The following is a 17615-nucleotide window of genomic DNA, read 5'->3' as shown; positions in this document are numbered from 1 at the left end:
TCAGTTTTGCAGCTGGATGTGAAGGAAAGCACCTGTATGACATATGGACATGTGTAACAATCTACAGAGGACATACTAATGTTGAGCAAATCATCAGATGACCAAAAATCAGATTCAGTTGTTACCATTATGGTGTTAAGTCAAAAATGGATAAGGAGAAAACACTACCTATTGGCCATAAGAACAAAGATCCAAACAACTGGTGCAAAGCTAGTGGGAATTAATGTTGTCTATAAAGCTTCGAGCCTTCGAGTCTTGTATTCTTAGGAAAAATACTGAACTTTTAAGACATCTCATCTCATCTCATATCTCTAAAGCTAGGACCAGTCCACAAGCAGATCAATGGAACTCCAGGCCACCACTGAAAGGTTTATTTTTCTGACAAAACACAACTGAAAACATGTCCCACCGAGTTCAAGATAAGCCCCAAATTGGCGGAACGGACTAACGGCGGATAGGGATAGACATGGGGACTGTAAAAAATTGGCAGGCCCTTTAGTACGGCAATCCCTTCTATGGCATACAGTTGGGGCGCATTCAAGATTTGCAGCAGCATCTAACATGGCCATCCCCTCCACCTATTGTTGCACAGAAATCATGAACAAATAAAAAGCATACTGGGATTCTCCACATGACGGAAGCAGGTAACTGAAGGACTAGCTTCAAGGGCAGCTTCAAGGGTTAGTCCTTCCTTCCTTTTCGTGATGCAGTCAAAAGTTCAGGTAGAGGTCAAGATCAACATTTCATTTCATGGAGTTCCGAGCAACTAGCCCAGTGGTCCCGTCGACGAAGTGCACACGAAAATTTGTGGAAATAGGAAAAAATAATAATTTAAAGAAGGATTGCAACCATTCTCATGTTGACTCTTGTTTTTTTTCTTTCTCATTGCACAATTTTTTTTTGCTTAACTTCAAATTTTACATGCAAATAGAAAGGACAAGAGGGCCATGAAAGGACAAAAATTCCGATAGAACTGGGGAAAAGGAATTATAAAAAATATTTAAAATCTACCAAAAAGGTCTCCTCCTATATTAAACTTGTCCAGGCGCTCCCGCCCCTCCATTCCTCCACGGCCAATGGCGGCTCCCACCAACGTTCTTCCGATCCCGCAAGCCGCCGCCTCATCGTGAGATCGACTCCTCAGTCCTCATGCTCCGTCCCCTGCCCGTTCCATTGATCCATTCCTCCGTGGCTCCATCCGCGAGCGATCGCCCCCGCATGTCGTCGTGCTCTGGGTTCTTGGCCTCCGCCGTTCGCTCAGCCCGGTTCGCGCGTCCCCATCGTTTGGGGAGGGATCCAGGCATCCAGCAGGCGGTGAGCGAGCTGCGAGCGGGAGGGGCGCCACAAACCAGGAGACCGGCAATGGCGGACCCACTCTGCATGCGACGCCGACGAGCACAACCATGGCTGAAGCGGCGGCGCCGCCTAGTTGCTCTCACGGTTGATGAGCTGAATGGAGTTGCTTGTCATCAGAATTTGGTGCTTGAAAGTTGCTTATTTGCTTCACGATGTTCTCATGATATTCCAGAAGTGGATCCCAATATACATTGACCAATTCTCACACAACAGAGAGCTTAATCCAGCACAGATTCAGTAACCGTCGTTTCGATATTGGCAATGCACAATGGCTTATTTTTTGGAGCGATCAATCAATGGCACATGCATGCGCTCACATCGCAACCCTGACTGGATAGATAGATCATAGATGGGTAGTCTCCATGTATCTTGGATCAAGGGCGGGCTCACAGCAGGGCCCTGATCCGGTCGCCCTCCGTCAGGACGTGCCGCCTGGTGACCTCGGCGACGCTCCGGCAGCCGCAGAGCGCCATGGCCAGCTCCAGCTCCCGGTTCAGCATCTCGATCACGTGCCTCGCCCCGGCCTCCCCGCGCGCCGCCAGCCCGAAGAGCACCGGTCTGCCCACCTGAGAAGCAAATCCTAGTGAGGATTTTTTTTCCACGGTCCCCTTTCTTCCGAAGAGAATTTCCATGGTCCCGATTCCCCAACATGGATTAGCTCGGCCAGGGTCGGACCGTACCATGACTGCCGTGGCGCCCAGCGCCAGCGCCTTGAACACGTCGGTGCCCCGCCGGACCCCGCCGTCCACCAGCACCGGCACGGCCCCCGCCACCGCCTTAACCACCTGCAACGACACCCCGGGCCACTGTCAGTTTCGGCAGCTCTGCGCAGATGACCACCGTACGTCGCGGTAACAGCACGCCGCCGCGCCCTCATCACGCTGGCTGCGGGCTGCACATGCATCCCTTGCATTTGCATGTGGGCCGCGTGTGCGGACTCCGGAGATGAATGCGGGCGGCCAGCCGGTGGCTGATCAGTTGCGGCGCCGTTACCTCTTCGAGCGCGGAGATGGTGGCCGGAGCGTAGTCCAGCTGCCGGGCGCCGTGGTTGGACACGATCACACCAGCCGCCCCAACCTCCACGGCCTTCCTGGCTGTCAAACGCCGCCGCAGAGTCAGCGAGTTCAGTGATCATACCAAATCACCAGTGCTCCGATTCAGCACTGCGCAGTTAGAAATCCAACACCGATATTATGGTAGTAATTCAATTCATTACCGTCCTCGGCGGTGACGATGCCCTTGAGCAGGATCGGCAGGCTGGTTATGGACTTGAGCCACTCCACGTCCTGCAACCACAGTTCAGGACACACACAGCATCAACCACTCGCCACTTAGGAGTAATTGCCAGCAAGACCACTACGTCTGGCCCATCACGCCATTATCGCCGGTACAGGCGATTCAAGGCCGCTGTAGCCAAGTACGTACTGATGCATGCCATTCAAAGAGCAGTACGTCTGCGTGTCCATGGGGCAGGAGCAGGACGCCGGTAGGCCACCATTTCTACCAGCAAGCTGTATTAAGGACCATACACTGTTCTCAGAGCAGGCTTTCAGGATCCTGCGTACAGCTCTGATGACGCCTGATGGGGACACGTCCTTTGCATCCCATAACTGTTCCATATGCTCAGCAAGTATTGTGGGCACATGCTATGGAATCCGAGATTTATGGAATTTATGGCATGGCTACGGGTTGAGCTGTGTTATCTGTACATACCTTCCATGACAACGATGGATCCAGCGTCTCATGCGCGAATCTTTCCAGCTTGGAGCCGCCTTCCTAATGATCATAAGAAGATAATGGTTGAGTCTTCCAGAAATAAAAGGAGTTCATCCACAATCAACAGATTCCTATGCTGTTCTAAGTTCTAACCAGTAACCAGAGCTAATGTTTCACTCACACTGTCAAGATCATCATCGAGTGACATCAGGCCTTCAAGGTTTGCAAACGGTGGAGCAACCATCCTGCATCAATGATCAGCTCAGTTACAGAACATCACCAAAAGAAAGGAAATTTTTGTGATACCCTGACCCTCAAGCTGCTAAACTGCTCCACATAAATATCTTGACGATCTAATATATGGCATGTGGAGGCAGTAGCTTATCAAAATTTAACCTTCTGTAACGATAGGTGACCACAATAATGAATTGTGATTTGTAAAAGAACAAATTTCAAGTGAATGTTCAGGAAAATCGGGTTAGATAACCAGCGCCGCATACTTGTTTCTGATATCAGCTTCACGCCTACCGAGCACAGGCGTGTCAACTGTCAGAACAATTGCCTTAAATCCTAAACTCTCAGCCCGTCGTACCAATGTTGCTGAAACATCCCTTCTCTTGTACACCTAAGATACACCAAAAAGAAATAGAATTCAAAGTAGATGCAGAAGGAGAAATTTACTCAAAGAACATCAATATCATGATCATACATATAATTGATAAAAGCGAATGGCGTCGCAACTGGAAGCGACCTCCTCGATTTTGCAGTTGGATCCAAAGGAAAGCACCTGTATGACATACGAAAGTTTTAACAATCACGGAGGACATAAAGGTGAGTAGTACATCAGATTATCATTAGAAGAACAATCAGTAGTTACCATTATGGTCTTACATGCTGCTGCTGCTCTCGCTGTGGCCACCTCCCCTAAGATGAACATTTAACCAAGAGTTATGGAGATAGCAACAGTTATTAGACAATATAACTTATCATTTAAAACTTAGATTGACTTGAGTTTTTGTACCTTCTGGATTTGCTAATTTGTGTGCTCCTGTTGGAGCGACAATTATTGGCGATGGCATATTATATCCTAACAAGGTTGTAGACATGTCTATCTTGCTGACATCTATAAGAACCCTTGGCCGTAACCTGTGGGATCCACGCTAAAAAGTCAGGTCCTACTTCTTAATGGGGTTTAAAATTATTGGTGTGAGTGCATCGTACAAAATTCTTCCATATGCTGCAATATTCTCCCTCAGTGTGTACTCATCCTCCGCTCCCCCATTGATATAATCATAGTGCATCTTTGGTAGTGCTTTCTTGGCGAGTTCTTGATACTCCCGTACATTGACTGGTAAATTATCCTCCATTTTTGCTACACTAAATTGTTAAAAAGGTCATTCTCGATGCTGCAAGTATCTCTGTTATGCTTATACAGAAAATTTAGAAACAAAATCATCAAGATGTTCGTTTTTCAGTACAGCCCCATAACATTTCATTTTGGACACATCAAAACTTGTATGCTTCAAAGATAACAAACTATACTAGGATAGGCATTTTAGATCTTGCCTTTTAGTATTTGTAATGGACACTTAGCACTTTATGTTGTTCCTCAGCCATTCAAACTAATCCAAAACCTGTATATAGGCTAGAGTTTATAATACTGCTTCTCTCTAAGAGTACACAGAAGATCAAGAAAACACCCTACATATTGGGAGATTTAAGACAACGAACCAAGTGTGGCCAAACAACTATCCTTGGGTACAAAATGCAAGATTCCCACTTTCTTATCTTTATCAACTAGGAACACTAGGGCATGTTCATTTAACTGAAATATTTGAATTCTCCTGGAAATGTAAATTCAAGACAACAACAAACTAACAGACATATATGAAACACCGCAACATGAAGTACCATGTTACAAAACTAGTAATACCACACTTGATAACCATCCATTTATGTTTCGAAGCTAACTCCGAATTTATGAACAAGCTTCGATGAAGTCGGTAGACTTTAGTATTGAAAATGAAAATTTCAGCTATCAGATGTTGAAAGACATACTGAACAATCGATCTGCATATGATTTCAGTGAAGACAGTACATTCTAATTTGCATTGGTATTTTGTACTTCGAAAATAACTACTGCAACTCATACCTTTGTTAAGACTCTGGCTAGAGCTAGACATAACAAAGCACAGACAACAAAAAGGCAGCAAAAATGGATATGAGGATATCTACTCATGATCTGTAACCAACAGTGGGCAATAAAAGGGAAACAAACAAACTAAAATGACTCTGAGTCACTGTTCAGGTTTAGTCCCGGTCCTACTCATCTCAACTGAAACAGAACCCAGTTTGTTCAGTTCTTCATCATACTTCACAGACAAGTGCACTGACATGCTAAATACGTATACTTTGATGTATACCACTGCTATGTCAAATATGTAAAGACTTAGGAAGGGAATATTCCCATTTTCACCCCGCGCCACCCCCCCCCCCCCCCAGCCCCACATAAGTAATAAGATGGGTAACATGGGTTAAGCTTGCTGGGAAGCAGTGGTACTTGGAACACAAAATTCCACAGTTTTATTTCTCGTCGTTCAAGTGTCTGACATGAACAGAAGGATTTTAGCTGGAGAAATTTTGCATCATGGCACCTACTCTTTCTGAACTTTGAATTAACTTCCTCTCTACCTTTATGCCCCAATTAGATAGTTAGAATAAGCTAATTTAGATCTAGCTTAAATTGATGTGGTTACTACAGTTTCAAGACACCTGTTCTTCGAAAAATACTAAAGCTTGCAGACATCTTATATATATTCAAGTTGGAACCAAACATACTGCTATATCCTGCTGCAAAGGCTAAATAAACTGATATAGTTAGAAACAACTAAGCATCTGCAGGACTACAGAGGCTAAATAAACTGATACATTTAGAAAGAACTAAGCTTCTGCAGGACTGCAAAGCACAGGGAAACCCAGATCGTTCGATTTGATCACTCGTCCTAATAATAGTCAGGTCCAAAGTGGTAAATTGAAGCGTCGATTATTAGAAGACCAAGGAACTAGGTCAATGGAAGTCCACAACACAGCTGAAAGATATTTTTTCTGACGAAACAGAACCGAACGGCGCCCCCACTGAATTCAAGATAAGCCCGAATCGGGGGAACGGCGGACAGTGGCGCGACTGTACAAAATTGGCAGGCCCTCTAGCATGGCGATCCCTTTAATTGCTTACAGTTGGGGAGCATTCAAGATTGCAGCAGCATCTAACATGGCCATCCACCTAGGGTTCCGCAAAAATCAAGAAGATGCACACAGGGACTCTCCACGTGATTGAAACAGGAAACTGAGAGCGAAAACCTCATATGTGAGTAAATTGATGAAACAACAGTGAGTCGCAGCACCATACCTCTAGGGACTTGGAGGAGGAGGTCGGGAGGAAGGACCGCTATCGAGGTAGAGGAAGAAGTATGGCAGAAATACGAGTTAAAGGCAGCTGCTTGCCTGCTTCTGTGACTGTGAGTAGTCCTCGCCCTCGGTCCTTGACTCCTTGCCTCCTCGGTGTGATGTGTGATGTCAGAAGCTCCGGTAGAGGACAAGGCCAGGGCTGGCCAAATCCTGATCCTGCACTCTGAATCAAATTGACAGTCATGTTCCACCTACCGGTCTTAATCTTTCCCTAACATGCCATTAAAAAAATGCCCTGCTTGTCCATGCAAAATCCTACTTTCTTTTGGGTGTATTTTAAGTACCGTGCTTGGAAGTTGGTGACATCACTCTTTAAGAATATCAGACGTTATGCAACGAGAATGGCTTTGCTCTGTCTTGCCTGATTTCTGTCAAATATGAATCAGTTCTAGCTGAATAGCCAGCATTTTCAATGGGCTAGATTGCAAGTATTAAGTAGATCATGTATCATCAGATAAGGAACTGTACAAACAAAAGGAGTTAAGTTATACATATATCTTAGTTAAATAACCAGCATATTCAGTTGACAAATTTCTTGCCAAGTTAGTAATGCTGATATCGTGTGCCTGCCATTCATTACTTTGAACTTTAAGAAGCTATGTCCTTTGAACAGAAGAATTTAAAACACCCTAGTCCTTCCGATTCAGATTGTAGTACTCCTACCAGCCAGAAGCACATCATTGACGAATCATCTCCCTTTCCTGGGACTGCAGAGTACAGCGTGTTCTTCTGCTACCTTGAAATTTACTGCTGCTACCTAAATTTAGGACAATCTAGCTGAACCTTGTACAAATCTGGGAAATGTCTAGGAAAGATTCAGATAAAGCTGCCAGCTGCGATTGGTGACGTTTGCTCTCTTTTTTTTCCAACATGGGCCATGCCCAAATTTCATTACTTCAGAAGCAACGAAATTACAGTCTTAGGCCACAGAGTTTAACATTGGTGACGTTTGCATATCGATCAACAGTTAGCAATCTATCAAACAATCAACTTTCTACTGGACTGGTTTAACTCTTCACTTGATCTCGTTGATTCTATCATGTGCAACGCTTAGCTAGCATCAAGCCCGTTTGGTTCCGCGACAGAAAGGGGTCAATCATCCAATCCAAAACTACAGCCCACCACCAACATATCCTTATACTTTTTCTGCTATATCAAATAGAATCGTTAAAAAAAAACAGGCCACCACAACAAATATCCTCCTCGATCGATCCCACGAAACTTGTGCGCTCGCATTGACGCAACCCCAATTATACGGGCGCATCAACCATCAATGGAGACTGTACCTTGGCATCTCGCAGGAGCATGTGGGCTTCTGGGGTTCGCTGGGAGGATCATCACGCGTTCATGCTTGGAGTGCAGTTACTGTGGCGCGCAGGGATCCCCGTACGCTTCTCTCGGAAAGGGGCACAGCCCTGTGCCCTCGGTGCAGGCCCTCTTGTTGCTGCTACGGTCTTCGCTAAGAGTGATTGGCCCATGAGTGGATGCACACACTGATGGCTGCTTCAAAACATGCTTCGTTAGGTTCCCATGATCAATGCAGGCACAACAGTAGCGCTGCACATTTTGGGTTTTCTCTTCTTTTCTTTTTTTTGTGGCGAAAAAAAGTAGTACTGCTGCTCACTGGTCTTGCTTGCTGACTACCCATGTGGCTTGTGATGATGACATAGTGATAGCTAGTACTGGCCACTAGCAATAACAAACTACCTATTACTTCAAAAAAAAGTAACAAATTACCTACTAAATTTGGTGCCTGTGCTTTCACTTTTCATGGGATTTTACTTGGCTTGGATGATTTCACTTGCCGTCCTGTCGATGTGGTTGCGGTACTGACAGTACTGTAACGTAAGGCGGGCCCATGGAGAAAACCTGCCCATGACAAATTTATGACTTTCTTGCCTTGCTGTAACAGTAGTTTTTAGGAATGTTGGTTGACGTACACCAGTTGTAAGGATTTTGGGTTGGGTAGCTTTGTTGTCCTTTTGGTAGGAGTCTTGGCTTTTTCTGCGGTGCGCCGAGCTTAATCAAAGATTAGATTGTACTGATCGACAACATCTCATATTGTGCAAATCTTATAGATGTTGGGAAAGCCCTTACCTTAGATTAATGACACCGCAAAACATCACTCCCTCCGTTTTAGTATTTTGTAAGACCCATATTATGATTTGGAAATGCATATTTTAGTCTTTAAAGTACATGCTTGTATGACACATGAGAAAAATGTGAATTGTTGAAGTCTCATGCATGTCACTATGAATACATGAAGGACAGGAAAACAGGAAGAATTGTTGGAATGAGGAGGAAATTGAGGGGGGGGGGGGGGGGGGGGAATCCCATATTCCCATGCATGTACTACTGTGAACCTAACTTATTTGTCAAAGTGTACTAAACTTGTCAGTAGTACATCTGTGAAATATCTTTGACGTGTGCCTTGGTTGATGTAGTACATTCTCCAATAGAAACTTCATTACTATCTTGCCCAAGGAGAGTGTCGAGCATTGCACCTTTTATACATCAAACTCTCATGAAAACATCTTTCACCTATGTTACCAACACAGCTTACTTCTTATAGAAAATAGTGCATCCCACATGAAAAAAATCACATGCAGCACGCATCACTCTATCACACGTCGCATGAACGGTCGAACCTGCGGCGCGGCGGCTCTCATCACCAGAAGAAAGCCGGGCGGGGGACGACGATGACGACGCCCTGACCGCCGCCGGCGAGCGCCGGAGCCTGGGGAGGGTGGAGGCCGCCGCCGCTGTGCCACGTGTTGACCTGGAGACCGAGCAGAACTGCCACGCGTCTGGCCCGTCTCGGTTGGCGTGGCACCGCGCTGATGGACGTACGGCTCATTCGAGGTGTTACGACTTACGAGGAGGAGCCCTCTTTATTGAAGCACCACGTGACGGTGCGTTTCCAGAGTTTCCCCGTCAACAATTTGGTTCGTGGCAACAGATTGGCGAATCAAACGCTCCATGGCAACAGATTGGCCACCAGCTAGCCCACCAGCACGCGAGCAGGCCGAAGCCCATTCCCTAAGCATGAGTCTGCACCCAGTCGTAGTTTGGGGTTAGCAAGGTCAGCAAGAGTGATCTGTTTGCACCGAGTGATTCAGATCAAACCAACTAGGTGCTTCGTGTGGTGCGCATATAAGAATGTATACAGAACTTCTCCAAACACGAAATGTTCCAGGGTAAATAATATTATAACTTTGTTTGAATAGCAGCATCGTTCCGTTTCCAATTTGTCACTTTTCAAAAGCTGAATATGAGCTTCAAGTTTTTATACGAATTTTATATTAGAAGAAAAATTCAGCAAAAATTCATACAAAAGTTATCTGAAACTAATAATTCGTGCGTGGATAGATATGTCGAATGGTTTTTGTGCACCCACTATGTCTCCATACGGAAAACAATATTATTTGTTTATTTAGCCTGTCCGGCCTGATGGATCCAGCAAACTGGCACCTCTACTCTTACTTACCCATGATAAAGATATGAACTCCGGTGTTACCCAAAATCTCAATCTCTCTATCACTCTCTCCCTCTCTCCCTCTCTCTCTCTCTCGGGTGACGCTAGACTGCCAAAATGCTTGGCATCAAATTCCAAAATAACTGTCCTCATCCTCCATCCAAAATAACTACTAAATCCAAAGAAAACAAAACTTTTCCTCTCTCTCTCTCTCTATCTCTCTCTCCTACACATGCACATCCACAGTCTATCTCTAGTCTCACCAACCAAACCCAAACCAAAAAATAAAAACAAAAGAAATCACTCAGGAGAAAACAAATCCCCAAGCTCCTGCCCCTTAAAACCATCATGATCCCATCCCAGCTGGACTTAAGTAACTAGCATGTCCAAGCCTAAACATCTCAGAATCAAATCAAATGGGGCCCACCTAAGGAACAAAAAATAATAAAATCACAAGGGGCTGAAAAAGGACAAAAGTGCTGAGAGAAATACTGGAAAAGAAATAGGAAAAAGATTTTAAAAAAATTCACCGAAAAATCTCCCATTTTTCTCCTCCTCCTATATTAAACTCCCCCAACCCCCTCCTCCAGTCGTCCCCGTCCCTCCACTCCTCCCGTCGAGCACTTGGCACTGCCAATGGCGGCTCCCGCCTACGCCCCTCCGATGCGCGCGAGCCTCCTCCTCTCCTCGTGAGATCGACGCGCCTCCTCCGCGTGCTCCATTCTCCGGCCTCGTTCGTTTCTTCGGCCCCGAGCCATCGCCCGTTCGCCGCCCCCGCATCTCGTCGTGCTCCGGGTTCTTGGCCTCCGCCGTTCTTGGACTGTCGCGCGGCCGCCCGGTGCCCGCGCCGCTGAATCCGAGTGACCCGTGCGGCCCCTTCTTGTGGGCGGGATCCAGCAGGCGGTGAGCGGGAGCGGCGCGACACACCGGGGGACGGGCAATGGCGGCCGTGGCGACTCCTCTCTGCACGTGGCTCGTAGCCGCGTGCTTGTCCGCGGCATGCGACTCCGACGAGCACAAGCAGAAGCATTGCTGCGCTGGTGGAAGCGGCGCTGGGGGCGACGCCATATTTGGCCAGGGCCGTGAGCGCCGCCGCCTCGGTGCGCGGCGGCGCGGCGCGGCGCGCTCTGGTGAGATGAGACACACTCAGCATTTGGTCGCCGCATGTCCTTTGTTCGCTTTGCTGGATCCTTGCATGCCCGTACGTTCGAATCCTAGTGTAATCTCAGAGCATCGGTAGTATCGCCCGGGGGTAAATGTGCCATTTTTATCCTGCCCCGGGCTGTCATTATGCGTTTTCGATGCGTAATGCGAGTGGAGTAGTAGGATTATTCCTTGGATTGTGCTGAGGATATTGGATTCTTGGTATCGTGAGTAGTAGCATAGCCCGCTTCTGGTTTTGGCCTCGCTGTCCAGTTCCCCTGCTTCTGCTTGGGATGCATTCGCTTGTGGCTACTGCTGAACTGGTGACTTCAACATAGTTTTCTTTCAGCTTGTCTGGCTCTGCTTGTTCTTGTTTCGTTTGTTATTAGCACAGAGTTTGACTTGAAAATTGAGATAGAACGGGTGTTGCTCATTGCTATATAAAACAGAAAGGGTGGGCGTGGAAGACTCCAAAATGCTAAAAATAAATCATGCAATAAGAGTCACATTTGTTATGCCCATCTTCTATCAAGCAAACATATTCCCTCCGTTTGTTTCTTTAGTTTTATACTGTTTGCATGTTTGTTCACACCTCTTCAGGTGCCGTTTGTTTTTCACTCAAGCAGACAAGGGTCTCAACAAAATTGGTTATGGTTTGCAGGAATGGCCATGGCTGTTGCCTTACAAGCTGAAAGAAGTGTTATTGAAAAGAAGAAACCTGATATCAAACAAAGGAGGGTGGTTGTCACTGGCATGGGTGTAGTGACACCATTGGGCCATGATCCCGATGTGTTTTACAACAACCTTCTTGATGGAGTTAGTGGAATCAGCGAGATAGAGAGGTTTGACTGCTCCAACTTCCCCACGGTAATACAGAGCACATGATTTCCTTCAATTTTGGGGAGTAGTGTCAGGGCTGGTTTTGCAATTTGGTCAAAGATTATCACACAATGGTTGACATTTGGACTATAATACAGAGAATTGCAGGAGAGATAAAATCCTTTTCTACTGATGGTTGGGTTGCACCTAAGCTTGCTAAGCGGATGGACAAGTTTATGCTATATTTAATAACTGCTGGAAAGAAGGCACTAGAAAATGGTGGACTAACTGAAGAACTCAGGAGTGAGTTGGACAAAACCAGATGTGGTGTTCTCATTGGTTCTGCGATGGGCGGCATGAAGGTTTCTATTCTCAATATACTAGAATTTGTTATATCTCAACGATTTTGACCATCCATGGATACCTGTTTCCCATAATCTCATACAAGTTATGCTGGACTTCCATGCAGGTTTTTAATGATGCAATTGAAGCACTGAGGGTCTCTTACAAGAAAATGAACCCATTTTGTGTTCCCTTTGCAACTACAAACATGGGCTCTGCAATCCTTGCAATGGATCTGGTGCGACATGATCTCTCCTTTCATTCTTCTGTATAATTTATTTGTGGATAACAGCGATCACCACAGCTATGCTTTCTGTGATTTATAGGGATGGATGGGACCAAATTATTCTATTTCCACTGCTTGTGCTACCAGTAACTTCTGTATCCTCAATGCAGCAAACCACATCAGAAGAGGGGAAGCTGTAAGTAACTTAAACCTTCCATGTTCTCTATGACTTAACTTCTGTTTGTGACCTTATTTATCATTTTTTAGGATGTTATGCTCTGTGGTGGATCTGATGCACCTCTTATCCCAATTGGTTCGTGGCCTCAGTTCATCATTCTTCTGACTCCGATTTCTGTAATATCTTGATTTTTGTAGTTTCAAGTGTTTTAACCATGTGTAATGCAGGATTGGGAGGTTTTGTGGCTTGCAGGGCTCTTTCACAGAGAAACAGTGATCCAACAAAAGCTTCCCGGCCCTGGGACATGGTTAGTACATTTTGTTGTCCAACTCTTATAATCAAAGTAGTTGAATGATTTACTTCATGTGTATTCTCCCTACCGATTTGATTCAAATGGTCAGTTTCTTAACAAAATTTTGCTGGCTGATAATTGTTACCATAATTTATTACAAGCACATCAGCACCGTGTTGGTTTAAATAACTTGCTGGCTTGGTCCATTTATTGTGCTATTTTGAGATAATTTATCTTTCATGTTGCAGGACCGTGATGGTTTTGTTATGGGGGAAGGGGCTGGTGTCCTCGTATTGGAGGAACTTGAGCATGCTAAGGTTTTAAACATACAATTACTGTTGTCCCTCTATATATATCCTTCTGCTGCTTGTTTCCAGCTCAATGACTGAGCCACATCCTGAAGGTGAAGTGTATACTCTTCCTCCTGAGATCTCTGCATATTCTTTCAGGAAAGAGGTGCAAAAATATATGCTGAATTTCTTGGTGGAAGCTTTACATGTGATGCTTACCACATGACTGAGCCACATCCTGAAGGTGAAGTGTATATCTTGGCTCTGCCATGCTCTTCCCTGTTCTTTTCCTACCTAAAAATCTAACGGGACTCTGATGCTAGCATTTTCATTAATTCAATATCAGGAAGAGGGATTACTCTCTGCATCGAAAAGGCACTAGCTGATGCCGGGGTAGCAAGGGAGGAAATCAACTATGTGAATGCACATGCAACATCTACACAATCGGGTGACTTGAAGGAGTACGAAGCTATTGTGCGTTGTTTCGGCCAGAATCCTCAAGTATGCCACCTGGTGCTAGCGATTTTACAGTAATTTTATAAAGTATCCATCTAAATCTCTTTTTTTCTGGGATGCAGCTAAGGGTGAACTCAACAAAATCAATGACTGGCCATCTTATAGGAGCAGCTGGTGGAATTGAAGCAGTTGCTTCTATACAAGTAAGGAATTCTTTTTACTCTTACAGGGGCCATATTTACTCGGTACTATTGTATCACTAATGCAAAATTTTACTCCATTGAGTACAAATTAGGCATTTATGGTGTTGAATTCTCCTTGTCCATTGTATTTTTCTATTTATCCAGTGTAGTGATTTCCAGTGCGATTGGTAATTTGTTGGAAGACGAAAACTCTGTAACTGAAGAAAAATGGGCACATCACCTGCTACAATTTGTTGCCTAGGAAAACAAGCACATCACTTAATATTACCCTTCAATTGAAATATTTGTTTGACGTAGTGGCACTGAAGCTAAGTTATTCTAAAATTATCTTCAACTACATCTGCCTTGTTTGTAGATTGCTTTGTGGCTGTCTGGATGAAATTATTTACAGACACATATATATTTTTCTTGCTCCTATTTATTTATCTTTTCTTAACCCAGAATCCTCATACTTTTTTAGAAGATTCATAGGCATTGGTCATTTGGATATTACTCCAATTATCATAAACCAAGGATATTAAATATGATATAGCAGATATGCTGGTGCTTTTGCAATAAACATGAGGTGTTTGGGTTTATTCTCATATAGCCATGAACTGTATCTCATTCTTTGTTACAATTTACCACAACTCCTGTTCTTTGGGTGTTTTTGGCTACAATCCGCATGAATAGAAGCATGCCAATGCATGTGCTTTGTTATGGGTTTCAATGCAAGCATGGTGGGCCTCAACTTTGTTGTTCATTGCAGGCTATAAGAACTGGTTGGGTCCATCCAAATCTGAATTTAGAAAATCCAGAGGATATTGTGGTAAGCTCCTTTAGTGATGCAAGATTTAATGTCATCTTATCTACTTTCTACTTCTACTAAAGGAGCTAGATACAAAAGAGCAAAATCTACAGGGGATCTATAAGTTGAATGGCGTGCAGTTTCAAATATCAACTCAATATGGAGCTAATATGAATGTATCAATGTTGATCTTGATACAGGACGTGGGCGTCTTGGTAGGACCACAGAAGGAGAGATGTGAAGTGAATGTGGCACTATCCAACTCATTCGGATTTGGTGGGCACAACTCATCAATTCTCTTCGCACCTTTCAAGTGAACATGGTCGACAAACTACCATCTTCGTCCGACAGCTTCATACATCTAGACCTGCATATAGAAGACTAGTGGACTCTGTGGCTTCCTCTACACCACACATACTACATGGAGGTCCAAGCTGAGAGGAGAACGCTGTGCCATACACATAACTATGTGAAAACATCAGGCCCCTGCAAGGTTCAATTATATCACAAAACTGCAAATATATGGTATCTATCAAACGACTTACTGTACCTGGCCGGTGTTTTCGCCTTCACCGTGTCTGCCCAGTCAGTACTATTTCCTAGATTTGGCGGAGTCCAGTAGATGATCCTCTTGCCTTCGGAGGTGCTGGGATTTTATGTTGTATTGATGTTGTGAACAATGTCTCGGTTATTAGCCATGAATTGCTGGTTTCGCTGTAAGACTTGCTTGGCATTTTCATTTTCGTCGTTTTTCTGCTTTTCCTGAGTTAAAAGATTTGCGATTGGTGGCGCTGTTCGGCCATTTCTCTGTACTATGACTCGATGAACTTGTCTAGTTGTCTTTGCCTCCAGGGAGCTGCGAGTTCGGTCCGCTAGCCTGGCAGCACGCACAGAGCTGCTGCCTGGGAGGCTAGGCAGGCTGAAGACGATGCAATTTACCACTGCAGAAGATAACCTATGATAAAGATTTCCACATAAATGCAGGATTAAATTAATTGATTCGGAATCTACTATCACACGAGACAATACAACAATATGTAAATCCTTTCATGTACAAGTCCTAAACTAGAACACTACGTAAATCCTTTCATGTACAAGTCTTTTTTTCCTTCAGAAAAATGCCTCTATGCTTGTACTGTTTACACGTATTAATCTGTGAGGGATCATTCGGAGTTCCGCTTTCCCATGGCCGCCACTGCCATTTTGACATCAGGGTCACGCGGCACCACCTCCACACCAGTCAAAAGACAGCAAAATTCTTACCAGAGTAAAACCAGACGATTCAGAACCTGATGTCAATGGCTAAGGTCGTCCAGGTTCGTAGTTGGGAAGAAGAAGAACCTTGCGATGCAGAACCTGCCTGAGCCCAGGATGACAAATTGAGGAACCTTGCTCTCCTTCCATTGCTCTGGCAGGCAAAGCTCCTTCCAAGCGCCCACTATCTGGGGCTGAGAGCTGAGAGTCCATGGCAGAGAGGTCAGCCGCAGCCAAGTGCTGCGTCTCGGCGGCCGGAGAGGCCAAACCTGAAGATCGGGCCGGAAATCCGAATCCTCTCCTTCTTCAAGGCCGCCGCCTCCGACCATTTGTTCTTGCGGTTGCCGGCGTCAGCAGCCGGTGTCCCTTCCGATGCTGCTGGTTCTCATCCGCCAACGATTATTGCTGCCTTGGTGGCGGTGTTGCTGTGTCACCGAATAGTTGGCTCCGGCGGGCAGCATCTCCGAAGGAGCGTGGACCTTGAGCGGTGCGCGCGGGGAGCCTGAGGAACGGATTGGCGAATGAATCTGCTCCCGTGCGGCTCATGGAAGCGGAGCTAGCGGAGGTTGCCGGCGGCACCGCGATCTCGTCGCCTGCTCCGGCGCCGGCTCAGAAAATTTACAATACGCCCCCTAGTCCGGATCGTGACTTTTAATCGCGATCCAAGATAGGGGCTTTTTTATAAATACCGGATCAAATGTTTACAGAAAACCCCCTTATTTGGATCGCGATTAGTAGTCACGATCCGAATTAGGGGTCGTTTTGTAAATTTTAGGATCGTATATTTTCAGAAAGACCCCTGATTCGGTCGGGCGGCGGCCGCCGCCGTCCTCCCCATGTTCCCTTCCAGTGGGAAGCACAAAGATTCGTCCTTCGCTCAGGTCCCTTCCTAGCACAAGATCTTTCCATTCCTCTTCTTTGCTCGGGCAGCCGCGCGATTTGCCGCGTGCTTGATGGCACACATGCGGGCGCGGCGGCGGCGTCTCCTCCCGGAACACCGCAGCCTACGCGGCAGTCATATCCGTACATTGGAACCTGTGCCATGTCCTGGTGCGGCGATGGTAGCTGCTAGCTCCGCCATGAGATGAGAGGTGAATCAGAGCTTTCCTCATGAAATGTTTTGTTTCTCCCTCTATCCGACTCCGACAGTCCGACTGCATACGCTTACGCTCTAGTCGAGGATCCAGGCATCCAGCAACATTAGAGTGGAGTGGGATGAAGTCAATCTGTTCCTACTCTTCACACGCAGGCAGATAACTGAATGTTGGCTGCTCTTTTTGCCACTGCAGGAAAGCTCGGCGTGCACGAGCGTCATGGACGTCATGTGCTGCTTATCTGGGTTCAGTAGCTTGGAGTTGATGTTGCAGACTTGCAGCTTAACTAGATGCGCAGAACGACAAGATGGGAATTGATTTGTTATCCAGCTGTCTGAACATGTTGGCAAGCAAGCTACCTATGCACAGGCAACGAATACTGAAGGGCGGAGTGGAGTGAGGATGTAATCCCAATCCTCAACTGATCTCCATTTAGTTAATCAAGTCTAGGCGACGATAGGAATTGTCCGTTTATAGCGTGCCGCCAGAGTATTAATAATGAGTACTTAACTAGTT

General features: G+C 45.6%; 2 protein-coding genes across 6 annotated transcripts; one reads left to right on the top strand and one right to left on the bottom strand.

Annotated features, from left to right (window-relative positions):
• Positions 1–1480: 1480 nt before the first annotated feature.
• LOC112880573 (peroxisomal (S)-2-hydroxy-acid oxidase GLO4) lies at positions 1481–6861 on the bottom strand. Of its 5 annotated transcripts, none has more exons than XM_025945273.1 (13): positions 6825–6861; positions 6482–6703; positions 4294–4444; positions 4094–4218; positions 3950–3996; positions 3782–3859; positions 3573–3697; positions 3254–3317; positions 3070–3132; positions 2573–2642; positions 2350–2450; positions 2037–2141; positions 1481–1922 (listed from the first exon to the last, which is right to left on the bottom strand). In XM_025945273.1, the coding sequence occupies exons 1-13, from the start codon at positions 6844–6846 to the stop codon at positions 1743–1745; spliced, it is 1353 nt and encodes a 450-aa protein (XP_025801058.1). In that variant the 5' UTR covers positions 6847–6861; the 3' UTR covers positions 1481–1742. The 5 variants fall into 5 exon arrangements, with proteins under 5 accessions (XP_025801058.1, XP_025801059.1, XP_025801060.1 ...); XM_025945274.1 differs by having other exon boundaries at positions 3824–3859; XM_025945275.1 differs by lacking the exon at positions 6825–6861 and having other exon boundaries at positions 4294–4449; positions 6482–6635.
• A 3756-nt stretch (positions 6862–10617) lies between these two features.
• LOC112882547 (3-oxoacyl-[acyl-carrier-protein] synthase II, chloroplastic-like) lies at positions 10618–15514 on the top strand. Its single transcript, XM_025947626.1, has 13 exons — positions 10618–11145; positions 11820–12025; positions 12136–12339; positions 12447–12557; positions 12646–12741; positions 12813–12858; positions 12951–13030; positions 13264–13332; positions 13465–13549; positions 13652–13806; positions 13884–13964; positions 14713–14772; positions 14952–15514. The coding sequence occupies exons 1-13, from the start codon at positions 10956–10958 to the stop codon at positions 15066–15068; spliced, it is 1500 nt and encodes a 499-aa protein (XP_025803411.1). The 5' UTR covers positions 10618–10955; the 3' UTR covers positions 15069–15514.
• Positions 15515–17615: the final 2101 nt, after the last annotated feature.

The sequence above is a fragment of the Panicum hallii genome, chromosome 2 (genome assembly GCF_002211085.1).
Source record: "Panicum hallii strain FIL2 chromosome 2, PHallii_v3.1, whole genome shotgun sequence".
Lineage (NCBI taxonomy): Eukaryota > Viridiplantae > Streptophyta > Magnoliopsida > Poales > Poaceae > Panicum > Panicum hallii.
The sequence above is the reverse complement of the archived record's forward strand: the minus strand, read 5'-3'. Positions and strand labels throughout refer to the sequence as shown.

Coding starts and splice junctions, on each gene's coding strand:
- LOC112882547 (XM_025947626.1), top strand. CDS start 10,956: ATGGCGGCCGTGGCGACTCCTCTCTGCACGTGGCTCGTAGCCGCGTGC. Junction 13,550..13,651: donor GACTGAGCCACATCCTGAAG/GTGAAGTGTATA, acceptor ATTCAATATCAG/GAAGAGGGATTACTCTCTGC. Junction 13,965..14,712: donor AAGCAGTTGCTTCTATACAA/GTAAGGAATTCT, acceptor TGTTCATTGCAG/GCTATAAGAACTGGTTGGGT.
- LOC112880573 (XM_025945273.1), bottom strand. CDS start 6,846: ATGTCACCAACTTCCAAGCACG. Junction 6,704..6,824: donor GTCACCAACTTCCAAGCACG/GTACTTAAAATA, acceptor AATTTGATTCAG/AGTGCAGGATCAGGATTTGG. Junction 3,860..3,949: donor CAGCATGTAAGACCATAATG/GTAACTACTGAT, acceptor TATGTCATACAG/GTGCTTTCCTTTGGATCCAA.